General features: G+C 40.8%; 1 protein-coding gene across 5 annotated transcripts in view; it reads left to right on the top strand.

The window, feature by feature from the left end:
• The window catches only part of negr1 (neuronal growth regulator 1), a 142870-nt gene that overhangs the window by 115106 nt on the left and 12892 nt on the right, over positions 1-14872 (top strand). The window contains exon 8 of one of the 5 annotated variants that reach the window (XM_085774447.1): positions 1552-1683. The exons of 3 other annotated variants lie outside the window; for them this stretch is intronic. In XM_085774447.1, the coding sequence (XP_085630573.1) occupies positions 1552-1571 (20 nt within the window). In that variant the 3' untranslated portion in view covers positions 1572-1683. Of the gene's footprint in view, positions 1-1551; positions 1684-14872 lie in introns of those variants that run through there. One more of the 5 variants, XM_085774448.1, reaches the window with a different exon arrangement.

Below are 14872 nucleotides of genomic sequence, written 5' to 3'. Positions count from 1 at the left end.
CAGTCCATTGATTCTGGGCAAATGACAAAAAAAAAACCTCAAATTACAGAGAGAAAACAATGTTAATAGGCAACATCAGTCACTGTGCTTTTATTTCTAATCTTGCTATGCCAGTACTGCTCTAATAAAAATCAGTTCAGATGTTAATGTGCAGGTTAATTGGATCCTATTTGCACATTAGATATTAGACTGTTTTGACTCAGAGCTCCTACGCTTTGATCTTTAAAGACAAAACAGTGAACACCCTTGTGCCACAAAGATGGTTTTCACAGTGGTCCCAACAGTAGCATTTTTAAATGATAAACATACATGCACGGTATTTTTAGCAAGTTTAGAGAATGAGGAGGTAGTCCGTTTAGAAAAATGGAAACCAGTGGTTGCTTGAAAGGTGAACTGCTCTAAAGAAGAAATTAAAGCTATGGTCTACAATTTGAAAGATTTGAAAAATTAAAATATCAGAAACAACATGGATTAACTCTTTAGGTCCAGAAAATGCTTACAAAATGCACTGATTAATCCCTGACCACTCATGTACTCAAAATGTACAGCATGGGTCAACAACAAGCACCTGAAGCCCTTATCAGTCCCTCCAGAAAAACATGATTGTGCGATCATATTATTCCATAATTTCCATTAAAAAAAAATTCCCAAAAAGTGAATTCTTTAAGTGATGTAATATTCCTGACAGCAGGTTCCTGCAATTTTAGCTAATTCTGGCAATTTCATTACATTAAATTGCATAAATTGCCCGTATATTCCATTGCATTTTTTTTTAGGAAAACCTGCTGCATAATCAAGGATTTTTACCTGCAACAATCACAAAAAAATTCTGTTTTTCTGGAAGAACAAAAGGAACGCCATGATGCTCCCAGGTCTGGTTATCATCCAGAGAGACAAAGTGCAGACGGTGGACCTGCCAAACAGCATCACCCTCTTTTGGAAAAGCCATCACCGAGTGTTCTTACGAGGATACTAAACTTCTCCAGTGTGTGCAACAGGCTGCCGCAGTGGCCAGGGTGATGTTCTTGGCGATAGTGTGTTAGGGAGGAGGTTTCAACACCAATGATGCCAGCCGACTCATTTAGCTAGTCAGGAAGGCCAGCTCTGTGGTGGGACTGGAACTGCACAGTCTGGAGGCAGTGGCAGAGAGGAGACAGAGATGATGGACATGACGTCCTGGATAACCCCTCCCACTCAGTCTATGACGAACACTGGCAGATGGGCCGCGCATTCGGCACCCAGCTCATCACCACATTGCAAGATGGAGCTCTTCAGGCGCTCACTTGTGCCTGCTGCTATCAGACGCCACAACAGCAACTGTGACACCTTCCCCAACCCACTCCCACTCAGCCAGAACAGTCAGACGCAATGTTCTTATCTCTCTAACTGGCCCAACATCCAGACTCTGACTACTGAAAATGGACTTTCTCTGTTGAGCAATGACGCATGAACCTTATCCATGAATTGCATTTCCGTAATGGTTACTTCTATAACTGAGGACCAAGGCACCCATTGTGTTCTTTTTCTCCTCTTTTTCTTCTTCTGCAACAGGAGTCTATGGCAGCCCCTAGAACCAGTGCTGCACTTCGCAAAAGGTCAAAAGATGGCAGATGGCATCCACATGTGTAACATTTTAATTGTCCGACTTTTGGAAATGAAGTAGGCCAATCATTGGGAGCCATATTGGAATTGAATGTAATTCTTTGCTACGCTTCAGACAATCTTGACCAATCTCCACTTACATTGGCACAGATGATCATAGATTGATTTAGATTTTCTTTAAAGCTAATCACTAACCCTAACCCTAAAACTGCCAACCTCAAGACTGACAGCTGGACAATCCAATGCTGGACCAGCCACCTGACGCTGCCACGCTGGAAGATGCCACACTGGACTGGACACCATCTCCCTCCCCCCTCCCCCTCTCTCTGCTGTCTCTGTTCTTCTATCTTTTCCATCTTATACGGTCATGATGGTGCGTGGGAGATGGCATGGGGACAAACTTGCGTCGGCCCGCGCCTTGCCGTTATCTCCCGCTACATCCTATGCTGGCGAAGGCCAGATAGGGGGAGATCTTGTGTTGTTTCTGACTTCACCTAACCCTAACAAACAGGAGGTGAGGTCATATCCCAGGAATGGTGTAATGTATGAACACTAAACTACATACATTGACCTAAACCCCTATTAGGAGGTAGCTCAAGTAATATGATGTCCTTTGATCCTTAGGGTATGTGATTCATCTATTATGATCTCTACAACTCACTTTAACAGCAAACTCAAAATCCTGTTTCATCATAATGTACATTATTGTTGCATTCTTTAGTGTTTCACTGTTTTAGTCAGTGTGGTACTGTTACCATTGCAAATTCTGTGAACAATTTACCTTTTGTAATTTTTCCTATGCCAACATTGCCCGTATCTTTGACACTTGACATGTGAATTTCACGACAAAGATCAATAAGATCCCCATGATAAAATTTTCTTTTGAAAATGTAATACAGATGTATTCACACTTGTCAGGGAACCACATATAGAAATCATCTGTCATTGCTATGAACTGCACATTGAAGTTCACACTGCCTCTATAGAAAATTGTAATATTCCACATTTTGTTGACAATAAAGGTCTTAAGCCTGTTTTATCTTTAGCATATGGATGTGTATGTATTTACCTAAACATAAAGCATCGCTCCAACACTCCAAGGCAGCTGGCTTGGTGCCACCCTTGTCATCTCAATGAAATGTAGATCTGTGATAATAGCATATGCTGCCACAGGCTTTCGCTTCCGTTTATTTCCGCTAATCACTTGACAGTAGAAAAACAATGTTCTTAACACTGTACTGAGCCAGATTTCTTGTCTTTGTGAAGCACAGTGTACAGTACATTGCTACTGGTTCAAGGAATATTACATGCATTATACATAATGTGTGTGGCTCCATCTGATTCCCATGTGCCGTGTTCACTCCCAAATAAACAAAATTCAGACTGCCGGAGTGTAGCTAAGTGAAGATGATCAACATACAGTTAAACTCTCACTCGAATAATCCCTTTCTTTGCCCTCATTTTTCATACGCCGTGATTAATTTTTTTCCAGTACCCGGTATAATCAGACCTAATTACGGAGGAGGTAACTGTAATTCTGTCATGTATCTTTGAAACCTGGCATTTGAAGCATTTATTTGACCCTCCCCCTGACCCAGTATAAGGCAGTAGGAGACAGGAAACACAGATTAATGAGTTCATGGTGGTTTATGTGTCTTGGTGATACCGTAAAGAGCAGGCAATAAAACATGAATGTGCCATGTGATGAGGGGATCTATAGTGGAGCAACCTTTACAAATAGTCCCCTTTTTTCGCTGAGCAGTGCTCCACATTTTGGTTTGTATGCATTTTACTTGAGCAAACAGTGAAATCACTTTCTTTATGTAGCTGTTTTAAAATTTAAAGTCTCACCAGCTTAATGAAGACCATTTTTGATTGATTTAGAGCAAAGGTAGGTCATATATCTTTCTCTATTCAGGGTCCAGAGCACAACATCAAAGAGATAATCTACCTTATTAAGTATTCTTTCTAAGTCCTCCAAAATTCAAAAGCCACTCACTCAGCTCCCCAAGGCTCAGGGAGCAGTGTTAATCAAATTATTTTAGTGAGCATGTAAAGCTTCTTTAATCAAAGGATAGCTGGCTAATTTGTGTCTGAAATTGGGGTAATGTCTTCTTTGGAGGATGACTTTAAACAAGGTTAGGTTATGGTTGTCTTCCTTCAATTCTTTATTTTGTTATCTGATGTTGGTACAAGTTGGACCCTCAGGCACAGTTTGCTGACATTACACTGTTCAAGGTCTTCTCAATAAATAAACAACTTGGCATTTTTCTCTTAAGTTCCAAATTAATATTCTCTCTTGGCCGTCACTTTGTAAATATTAGACTAACCATTACTGGAAAAGGCTCATAAGCACATTTATTCTGTCTTTGAAACCATGTAATGCAGTACTTTGGTGATTAAATCTGCAGCTGATTGTTTTCAATATTGAAATATTTTCTAACTTTAGCCCTAATACATAATGCATATTTAGCTATGTGTTCATTAAAGCCTGTAAACCTTTAGACTTTTTATCATGCTTTTATCCCGTGTCGGCCACTTTGGTAATTAATAGGGAAAGAAGAGCAACAATTTGAAGGAACATTTCAAGTTAACATTTGTAGATGTTCACCCTGATCAGCTGTGGAAGTCCATTGCATATGAGCGACAACCTCTGAATTTCTTCTGACCCTGAACAACTACTGGTTTTAAAAGGAGGCAAAGTGACCGCAAAATTCACAACATTTCTGAAACAACATCTCTACTCTGTCTGTGTCGCTGTTGTCAATACTGTGCCTCATCAAACAAACCTTCTATTCTCAGTTGTTTTGTCACATCAAAAACACAACACCAGAGCTTGTAAAATGACGAAACTGACTCCTATATCGACCAATTCACTGAAAATGATTTTACATATTGAACTTAGAGCTGTAAAAACAGTTAAGCGTAGGAAAATTATACTTCTTTCCTGGAATATGAACGATTAATGGGAAGAGTGATCGTGCTCCAGGGCCCTTTAGCAATGCATACTAAGTCCTTCTGAAGCATATGCTCCCAACATATGCCACATGTCCACATCTCCACATGGACTACTGGAATACTGATTATTATTGATAACCTAAATACTGGGTCATGCTGGATTGGTGTGGAAGTGAAATATTCACAAAAGTCGTGGAAGGGAAGCTAAAAGAATATTAAAGGTGTCTTTGGCTTTAAGGCAGGGTAATACATTTTTGCTGCCACAGTATGTCCTTAATTTCCATCAGGATTATTTCTGACATTGTACAGGAGGAAGCCTACTTAGAGACTGATATTGGATTCCTTGGATGTCATTGAATGAGTTTGATAGATTTGCCTCGTCCTTCATTTAACCCTAAACAATCAATTGTACTAATCCCTGTCAATCAGTCCACATCACTAATTACGTCACAACATCGCCATCTGTTGTGTTGTTCTTTTCGAGCTAAACTTGGTTCACATCCCATACGTTATCTTTTCAGACATTTTCATCTTAGCAGATAAAAAATCTGACACACCAAGTGAGTCAAATAGTACCAGGTATCAGATTTCAAAAGGGGCTTTTTTACCATCCTGACTCTAACTTCAGACAGACTCTATCATCTCTCTCCTACTGCAACCCCCAAAACCCCATAAATCAACCAGTTCCCAAACTTCCCACACTAAACTAAAAACAAACCAAGATGCTGTGTTTTTTGTTTGTTTGTTTGTTTGTTTGTGCGTTTGATCAGATGTTACAGATAAAGACTTCATCATGAGGTGAATTGTGCAGAACAGTACACCTGAGTGCAGGAAACATTTAGGAGCCGTGTTTCATGAAAAGAAAACACCTCAGTGTTAACCGTGCCGATGTGTTTGGTCCTTTAAATTTTCATTGCCAGAAGCATGAGCCACAAGCATGGAGTTAAACTGCATCAAGTGGCAATTACAATCTAGTCACCAGTAGTGACTACTCAGGTTTGTGAGTCAACCCTAGGCAATGGAAGGGTAAATACACTGCACTCATGAAATATTCAGTAGGGTGTAATATCTCCTAATGATAAGCTTGCATTGAGGTCTTGTCTGTGTAGACCAGTAGTACTGTAAATCCTAGAGGACTGGACTTGTTGAAACTCCAGTGTTAAACTGCTTGAGGAAAAGCAAACATCCCTGCCTCTCTTTACCCAGCATGCCTGGTGTCAGACACACTGAGCTACCCACAGATAATCCTTTTTGGCTGTGCACTTTCTACCAGCCTTATCAGTTTTATGGTGGCAAGATCAAGAGCCATGCAAACCCCCTATGCGCCCTCTTTTCACCAGCACACCACCACCCAGGCTTTGGGACGGGACATATACCGTTTCTTTAGAGGTGATATGCTGACCTTCATTTTTGCCGAGTGCTAACTCGCCCAATCATCTCTGGAAGGTCCTGATAAGCAGATGGCATGTCATCTATCATATATGACCCCGAGATCCTTGAACAACGTAAATAGACATGGTGGGTTTTGTGCTGTGGAAGTGGAAGCCTGCGTGAGCTTCCGCTGTTAAAACCTGTTTTTACAGTAAACAGGTTCAAAGGTTGAGGAAATAAAACACACATTACCTCCTTTGCTCAAATATATATTAAACAATGAAATGAAATGTAAAGAGGAAAACAAAAGTCACCAGTGACTGCATTTAAGAAACTGTTCATTATACAATGCACATATCCAGCATTAAGTAAGGCCACTGATTATCTCATTTTATAGCACTCCTGAGCTTTACAGCATGATCCTCTGAAATATGAAAGTGTGCCAGTGCTTCCACAGTTCATTTAATTGATCACCACCTTCCAAGCCTTCTGACAACATTTGCATTACCATACTGCATTACAGCATATGTTTTCAGGAAATGAAAGCCATTAGTTTGCGACTATAATAGCACACAATATGACTGCTGTATGATCTTGTGTTTCCTCTATGCAATTCCCTTTAATGAGTATTAATCAAGGGAAGTGTAATTTTTGTTATTTGGCTGATTGGTACTCGCTTATTTGTGTGATATTAGTCATTATGGGTTAGGCTCTCTTTTGATATATGGCTGCCTGGGCTTTTTATTACACAGCCCTAAAACACACTCTGAGTGCTATAACGGATTAGTTATATGTGGGAGATACTGTCGATGAAATCGATTTTGTGTTTTATTGTGCGGGGAAGGGTGCTCTGAAACTAAGTGATGTCTTTTCCCTCTTATTTGTTTTAGTTAATTAATAGGCTAATGGAAAGCTAATGATAAGAATCAAAGAAAGGAAGCTTTATTCAAACCATCGGACACACTGGAGTAAATATTGATTGTGCAAATGTTTTGCACAAATTACAGTATGATTGAAGGACATACTGTACCAGTATATGTTCACATTTAGCTCTAATGGCAATGCTTAGTGCAAGACACAGTGTGCCCTATATGTAGCTAAGCAAATTGTAATGGTGTCGGATTCGGAGTCGGGGGGGGTGGGTATATATGATGATGGATGTTCATGTACCGTAGGAGATCAGGACTCTCATCCCATTACAGTCCAGCAATTACTGTACTGCCTTCCCATCACCAGCAACCATGATCTTTTACTAACCTTACCCAACAGCTGTAGCTGCTTAACCTTAACCATATAACCGTGATCTTAGTATGAACAGTGTACTTACCTCCTGGTGTATCTAAGGTGAACACAAATTGAAAAACTAGGATATAAAAATGATCTGTGTCAGTGTATTTTTGTTTACAAGTCAAACATTATCCGGTTAAGTAACATAACAGATCTGGCTCTTCTTAACTGATTAGCCCACAAGCATCATCACAATTAATGTCTCTTTCTGGTTTACATATGAGGGGGGGGTGTGATCACTGTAGTCCCATCACTGATCACTAGGGGTAACTAAAGGCTAATAAGGACAAGTGAAGTTACTCATTAAAACCAAATGGCTCCTGGGAGGAACAAGCAGTCATTGTTAAATTAAATTAAATGATATATCATGTTACATGAACTTGTTGGGATAGATGCATAGCAGTAACACAGACAGTTCAGATTCAAACCTCTCATAGAGCATTCAGGACACATTTTGAACTCCCACAGAGGACCACTTACCTCACTTCCCCACCCAACTTAACTACATCAACAGATTATTGTCCATATTTCATGGGCCTGAGCCACTGCTCCTCTACGCTTTCCTTAAAGACTAATTTTCGGGGCTGCGTTTCACCTGTTTGTCAGTCCCTGATATGAATGTTCTCCTCCCTCCTTCCCCTCCTATCAGCAGATTCTTCTACTCACCCCACATCTCTCTCACTGAGCATCTCTGTCTCTGCCCCCCTTGTTCATGTGGGAACATGTACCATTTCCTCTCTGCCTCTGATGATCTCTCCCACTTCGCATCTCCTCAAGAGTGCCGGCCATTAAATGCAAACCTGGCTGCGCTGTCAGTCCCACGCACACACAGAAGAAACACAGCAGCGCGCACCAAAACCGTAATAACTACCCTCAGAAGAACAAGAAAACTATTTCACAGACTTCACTTTTCTCTGTTCATCTTTCATGGATATTTCTCAGTATTTGGGAGAATATTGGTGGTGGGTATTAAAACTGAGATATGTCAGAGCCTTTCCCATTTTTAAAGTATGCCAAAAAAAATCTTCTTTCTTTCATGTGTTTATTCCCACCTCTTATTTGAGCTCTTGTTCCTGGCGGTGCTTTTATCCCTGACGCTGTCACTTACATTTTTTTTTTCCCTTTAGCCTAACTTTTTAGAATTTGAAGATCACCAAATCTCACACATCTACCGCTGTACCCAGAAGATCAAAGCACATTATGCATTGTAGCGCTTTCAGGTCTGTGACATCCTTCCCCATTTTTGATGTTGTATTTACAACTGTTTTTCAGAACCTGCATCCTTACTCTTGAATTCAAAGCTCTGCAAACAAGAAGAAAAGACCACAAAAGTGAAGTCACCGTTAAAGGCCTGAGGAAAATGTTTTTTTGTCAATTCAAATCTTTTTCCAAGTTTAATTGGCACTCTTGCCACAGCAGTCAGGGTGATTAATAAGACAATTCAGTTGGAAAGATGAGTTTTGCTGGTCCCAACAGCAGACAGGACTCGGCAGTTGCCGTGTGAGAGCTGGAGCAGAAAATGGATAGTCATTTCCTTTATGGCCACGAAAGGCTGCTGTAGAGATTCAGTCTTGGTCTATAATTGAGACACCAGGGTATATTCTCTTTCAGGACAGACTCTAATGGTTAGTGCATTAAGGAGGATGATTGAAGTTAGCCACACACTTACAGTAGAGGCCGCGGTAAATCAGAAAAGATGGCTTTTTGGCCAATTTGTAGATTGCAGTGAGTTCACACTGTGCAGTGCTTTAGGCCTTCCCTCTCTCTCTCATCTCTAGTGAGAGCACTCTTCAGCAGAGTTAAATGGGTATAATTTTAAGGTAAAAGAGAGAACACTTTTAGTAGTAATGGAGAGAGGGCTTTGGACATGTTGTCATTGCCCTTGGAAATGCAGCAAATGCATTTTTCAGGCCGTGCTCAGTTGTTGGGAGGCTCCTCTTTACATAGTTTGTGTATTTTATAGTTTGTGAAGAAGCTGAGGAAGTTTCTTAAATCAAGACATGGGTTGGATTCTGCATATCAACAGAGCTGCAATTTTACTGTTGTTGACAACAAATACTTAAGGTGTTTTAGTCCGGCTCTGTGCAGCTGTCATGACTGTAGGTGTTGTGCTGTTGCACGGTTAGCTGGAAAGACACCGATTTGTTTATACCAGACTGCTGTTAACATACACAGATCCTTTTCTTGCTAGTGTTGAGAGCTGCAAAGGTCACTAATAGGCTGACCGTGGTCACCCCCAGACACAGATGCTGTCCTGTCCTGTCCAGGAACTAAAAAGTATGAATTGTTGAGAATTATCTGAAATTGAAATTTTGTCAAAGCCTTCCAGCCCTTATGACACTGGTTGCATGTCCCTACACAGCCAATCATTTCAGCTCAAATCAGTAGTTTAGATAAGACTGAGGCTTCACACACTTGAAAAGAAAAAGAGGTTTCAAAGTTGACATGTTGAGATTGTGTATTACTGCTGAGATGTGAAATGGAGTCAGCAAAGAAGAAAAACTTTGAAAATGAAGCCACACTTTTTAGGCATCTTTCATATTTTTTGAAATGAAGCACTCTATGTTCAGTTTCACACCTCTCAGAAGCTCTCTGTTATGTATTTATTACATCGTCATTAATATACAAGTTATTTATACTAGTTTTGTTTTCATCCTGGAAAAATGTTGTCAATGAATATTTCACATCATAGTTTCCTTGATGAAATGAATACTTCATCAAATACTCTGTGAATGTTATTTCACAGCTTCCGTCAGGCAACACGCATTCTCAACCATTTCTTTTACTCCTCTCTCGTGACTTTTGAGTGTCGGGCCTGGGCAGCTTGTTGTGGGTTTTCATATATATTCATATATTACAGCTGGCTGCCAGCAGATTACTGGTCTTTCATGAGATTGTGCCAGGGTTGAGACTTTGTTGCCAACCATCCTGATACTACTTAAACCTCAGGAATTCTGCCCACCCAAGGCATGTCTTCTCTCCATGTATTTGAATCTTAGAGGGACAGGGTGCCTATATGTCACTCCATGATAAGTGTTGGGAATTACACAGTAATTAGTTTGCCCATTCTAAACAAACCCTGACTGACACTGACAGTGGAGGGAGCCTGAGGAGTAAAGATACTGTTCCCACTGCCTCCAAAAGCAACCTCTTCTAAAAACCCTTGCCTCCCAGATTTGCATAAAAACCCTGGGATCTAGCCTAGCCTTTTTTTGTTACTTGTTTAAATCAAAAAACACAGACATAATGATATGGAGATGCATTTAAGCTGCTATTTTATTGTTTAAGTCTGTAGCTGAACCTTTCTTAATTCTGCAACCAGATTAGTGACACTTGAGAGGCTGAATATGTTTGTGCTGTTTGTCAGTTGTGAGGATTCACTTACACAGTGCATGAACCTTATTTCAGTGATTAATGTTTTTTTTGGGTTTTTTACACCAGATAAAATAAAATAAAAGTCAATCAAAATCAATATCATTATCTACTTTGCTGTATGGGCTGTTTTAATGGAGAGTAACATAATGGTGAGATAACAGAATTTTATTAAAGGGACAACGAGGAGTTTTGGAAAGCGAAGTGTTTTCATACTACATTTACCATGAGCCTCCGCGCGCATGGTGAAATTCTTGGACCGGCGCAAGACAGACGTCTTGCCAAGAATGTTTTCATTCATCAAGAATGAAAGTCAGAGGTTCGAAGACGATCAGATACCGTCATAGTTCCGACCATAAACGGCAATTTGGCGACGTTATTCCCATGACCCGCCAGGCAGCGTCCGCAAAACCGAAAGTAAGGAAACACTGGTCTGCTCGCCCAGCATTTCCACCACTAATAATGATAACAAAATAACGAAAGAGACAAATCGATAATTTGTTATTTTTATAACCAAATACAAACTCCTCGTTGTCCCTTTAACAGTCAGATATTTTGTTAGATTGTTTATTCAAACAGTGTCACCCGAGTTCAGTTCCTTTGCTCTGGGCTTACCCTGTCAATTGAACCTAAACTCCTACTTGCAGCACAGTCATCAAAGACGTGACTGTGTTGGCTACTCATCTGAATTTCATCCAGCTGTGAGTGAAACAGAATTCAACCTCCACTTAGTCACAACAGCCTTGAGAGAAACAGCAACACAAGTTGAAAAACGTTTGGTCTCCACTTTGTACACAAGATCATACTGGAGGAAATGTGATATGTACTACTACTACTACGACTACTGCTATTCTTAAAAAGGGTTTTCCACTCTCTTCTTTGTCCACAGACGGAGAGATTTCTAAACGAACCCTGTTGACTTGCTGCACTTGTTTCACCTTCAAAGACATTGTGTTATCGATTATGTGGATCCGTGTGTTGTGTCCTTATGGCACAGCAAAGATTTTTGTCCGTCGCTTTCTCAAATCACACCCCAGACTCCTTCCCCTTGTCTTTTCTTTAATTCCCTCTTTACTTCTTTTGTCAAGTTTGATGTCTTCAGTGTCGCCCCTTCACCCTCCCAGGATGAACTCTGCTTGGTGCAGTCATGCTGCTGCACTGTGTTGTTTTACTCTGGCAGACAATTATCTCCAAGAGGCCTGGACAGAGAAAGCTGCTCTTCCAAACAATCCCCCCTGCCTTTAAATCTGCCCATCACCACACTGTGCTTAAAGCTACACAACTAAACCATACAAACACACATACAGACACTCAGTTTAATTTTTAATTTTCTGTCTTTTGATTTATCTTGCAGTAATGCCATTAAAACTGTGTGAAATTGCCCTTAAGTTCATCCAGCACTGTCTCTCTCTATCACTCACACACACACACACACACACACGCACGCACACACGCACACACACACACACACTCTCAATCACTGTCACTAGCCTCAGGAAAAACCTCTCAATCAACCCAACAACAGATGACAGTATCTACAATAAACCACCCTTCAGAGGATGAGCATATGCATCCCCCTTTCTCTTTGTTTACCACACTGTACAAGTCTTCAAAATCTTTTTATTGACAAACCACACCTTGAAGACCTTGGAGGTTTTTTAAACCCGGTTAGAAAAGGTCATGACATTCAGAAATGGCATCCTCTTTGGGGAAATGGCTTGGATGTCTGGCCATTAAATAAGGTTAGTTCTATCGGCTCGATTTCCAAGCCGTATGGTTTCCGTGGCATCGTTAAGGAGTGGCCGGCCCTCTGCTAATACTAAAGTCTCTCAGTGCAGGTTGAAGTGGTGTCGCTGCATGTGATAACACTCCTCTAGAGGATAATAAATAGTGCAATATATATACCCACACACAAACATGCAAATACACGTACTGTATAAGCACTTATGCGCCGACCATGTTCCCATTTGGTGTTGTTGGGGGTGGTGTGTGTGCAGGGACGGGTGGATGCATTAGTGGTGGAAGGCTAGGGGGTTGTTGCAGTCAGTTAATGATACACTTCTCCATGCGCACGTCCATTCACACACATGCACGCGCACACATACACACACACAGAAAAACAATCCCCCTGCACACACAAAAACAGTTCATGCATCCTGCACAGCTCAGTGATATTGCGGTTGTCTGCTTCCCCCCCCTCAGTTCCTCTCATGCAGCCAAAGAATTGAAATGCAAGTGCTTAAGGGTAAAGCCTCGAAGGCCCCAAACAGAAACTATTAACCCTTTACTATTCCCATGGCCTTGCGGCTGATAAGTTATTCAAGGCTTTTGACAAGGATCCACCCTCTTTACATTCTCTAATGATGACGAAAGGTCAGTGAACACGCTGAGAGATGCCTTTGGCAAAATAATCTCGGGACTCAATACACCAAGGCTGCTTTGGCCTCTGATGTGATAAACGGCCCTCTTTTTTTATCTAAGTCCCCCTTCCTGCTGAATTACTGTAACGTTTTTTGAAACAATCAATGGACTGAGCTACTCACAAGCCAGAGTCCTGTCACCACTGACATTGTTAATTAGCACAGAAGAATCCCAGGCGCCTTTGTCTGAGCACATTTGAAAAGAGAAGATCGGATTAGACCATTTTGCTCTACGTTTTTTTTTTATTCCTAATGCCATCTAGCATGGGGAGATCTTAGTGAGGGTGGGCGGCTCCCGGTGGGCCCCCAGCCACAGATCTGCATCCCAGCATGAAACGGTAAAATATGACTGGAACGAGGCCCACATGTCTTTTCACCAGAGCAGCAAGCAATCCTAGCACAATCAGAATCAGGGGGATATTCCCTACTTCCACGATTGTTCATTTGCATTGCTTTTACACGTCTGCCACTAGTGTGTCTTTTCCTTTGTTTGTTGACATTTGGCTGATAGATGTAGGATTTGAGATTACTGGAAACCCTCCGCTTCACTCCAAATCAAATAAAAAAAGGAATGTAGTCTGAACCAGAGTAAAGAGAATAAACCAACAAAAATATACTCTTGTTACTTTATCAACTATCCAAGTATATTCTTCTGATCAGCAGAAATAAAGCTGATCAAAATATGATCTTTTTTTTTCTTTTCCCACACTGTTTTCTAGTGTTGCAGGACTGCTCTCTTTATCACAGCCAGCCTCTACAATGCAGCATTGTGTGTGAATGTATCAATGTGCAGCGGCATTAGTGACTCACTCAGATTCGGAGAAAACACAGATTTGTTGAACTCCAAGGTTAATGCTCCTCAAAGAGCAGTAAACAAAACATTCAGCTAGCCGCCTCTAATTTCATGGTTGTTGCTGAGTGTTGCGCTCCACTAAACAATGTTTCATTAATGTGATATCAATACTTTAAGCTTATCTGCTATATAGATTTAAATCAAGACCCTCAGTATTGGTGTAAGTGGCTCATCAAAAGGACAACTTTCTTCATATTTGTGTTCACTGAAAACCCCAGCGCTCAGCAAGTGCACCTTTTTAAAAAATGAAAGGACCTTATTATGAAAAACATTCCCAATAAGGATGAGTGGATTTGCAGGCAGGCAGGGGGAAATTGCGAAATCTCTTCATGAAATTTGGGGAGTGTGATAATGTACAATCACCACCCTCCTCCTTGTTGTGTGGATGTTTCATTCAATGAGACCCAAAAACTTGTGGACAATGTGCTGAGCTCACGAGGCTCCAGACTGACTAATTCTGTTTTCCAGGTGAAAAATTATTCAATTACTGTGAACATGTAGCTGAATGCTGTTGGACTGAAGCGAGACAGTTGTCATGAATCATGCACAGAGGGCACACAGGAATTGATGCTTATTTGCTACATGACACAATTGAGGCTCTCACTGTGGGTTAGGAGGTCTGTAATCATACTGGCAGAGCTCTGGATAGTCAAGATGATTGTGTTGTTGTTTTAACATCTTACATTCAGTAAATATATTCTGGGTTGGTATGTGTTGCTTGGAAATAGTGTTTTAACAGCGCAAAAAGTCTTAGTGGGAACTGCGTGCCGATTCAGTTAATCTTAGTTTATTCTTTTCTTCTCACATTATGCAGGACACATTAATATTGATAGCAGTGTTCAGTATTTGGATACTGGGTCTTATTAACCAATAAAACAGCATTTCTGAAATTGCTGGTGGAACTTTGATCGTTATTTTCTAGACAGATGGTATTACCCCCAATTGTATGGGTACTCTGTGACCCTTTACATCCTGCCATAATTGCCTTTAATGGTATGAATGCAATATA

Source organism: Trachurus japonicus, chromosome 4, assembly GCF_045865225.1.
Source record: "Trachurus japonicus isolate A0001 chromosome 4, Traja_1.0".
NCBI classification, from domain to species: Eukaryota; Metazoa; Chordata; class Actinopteri; order Carangiformes; family Carangidae; genus Trachurus; species Trachurus japonicus.
Note: the sequence above shows the minus strand (reverse complement) of the source record. Positions and strands in the feature narration are given on the sequence as shown.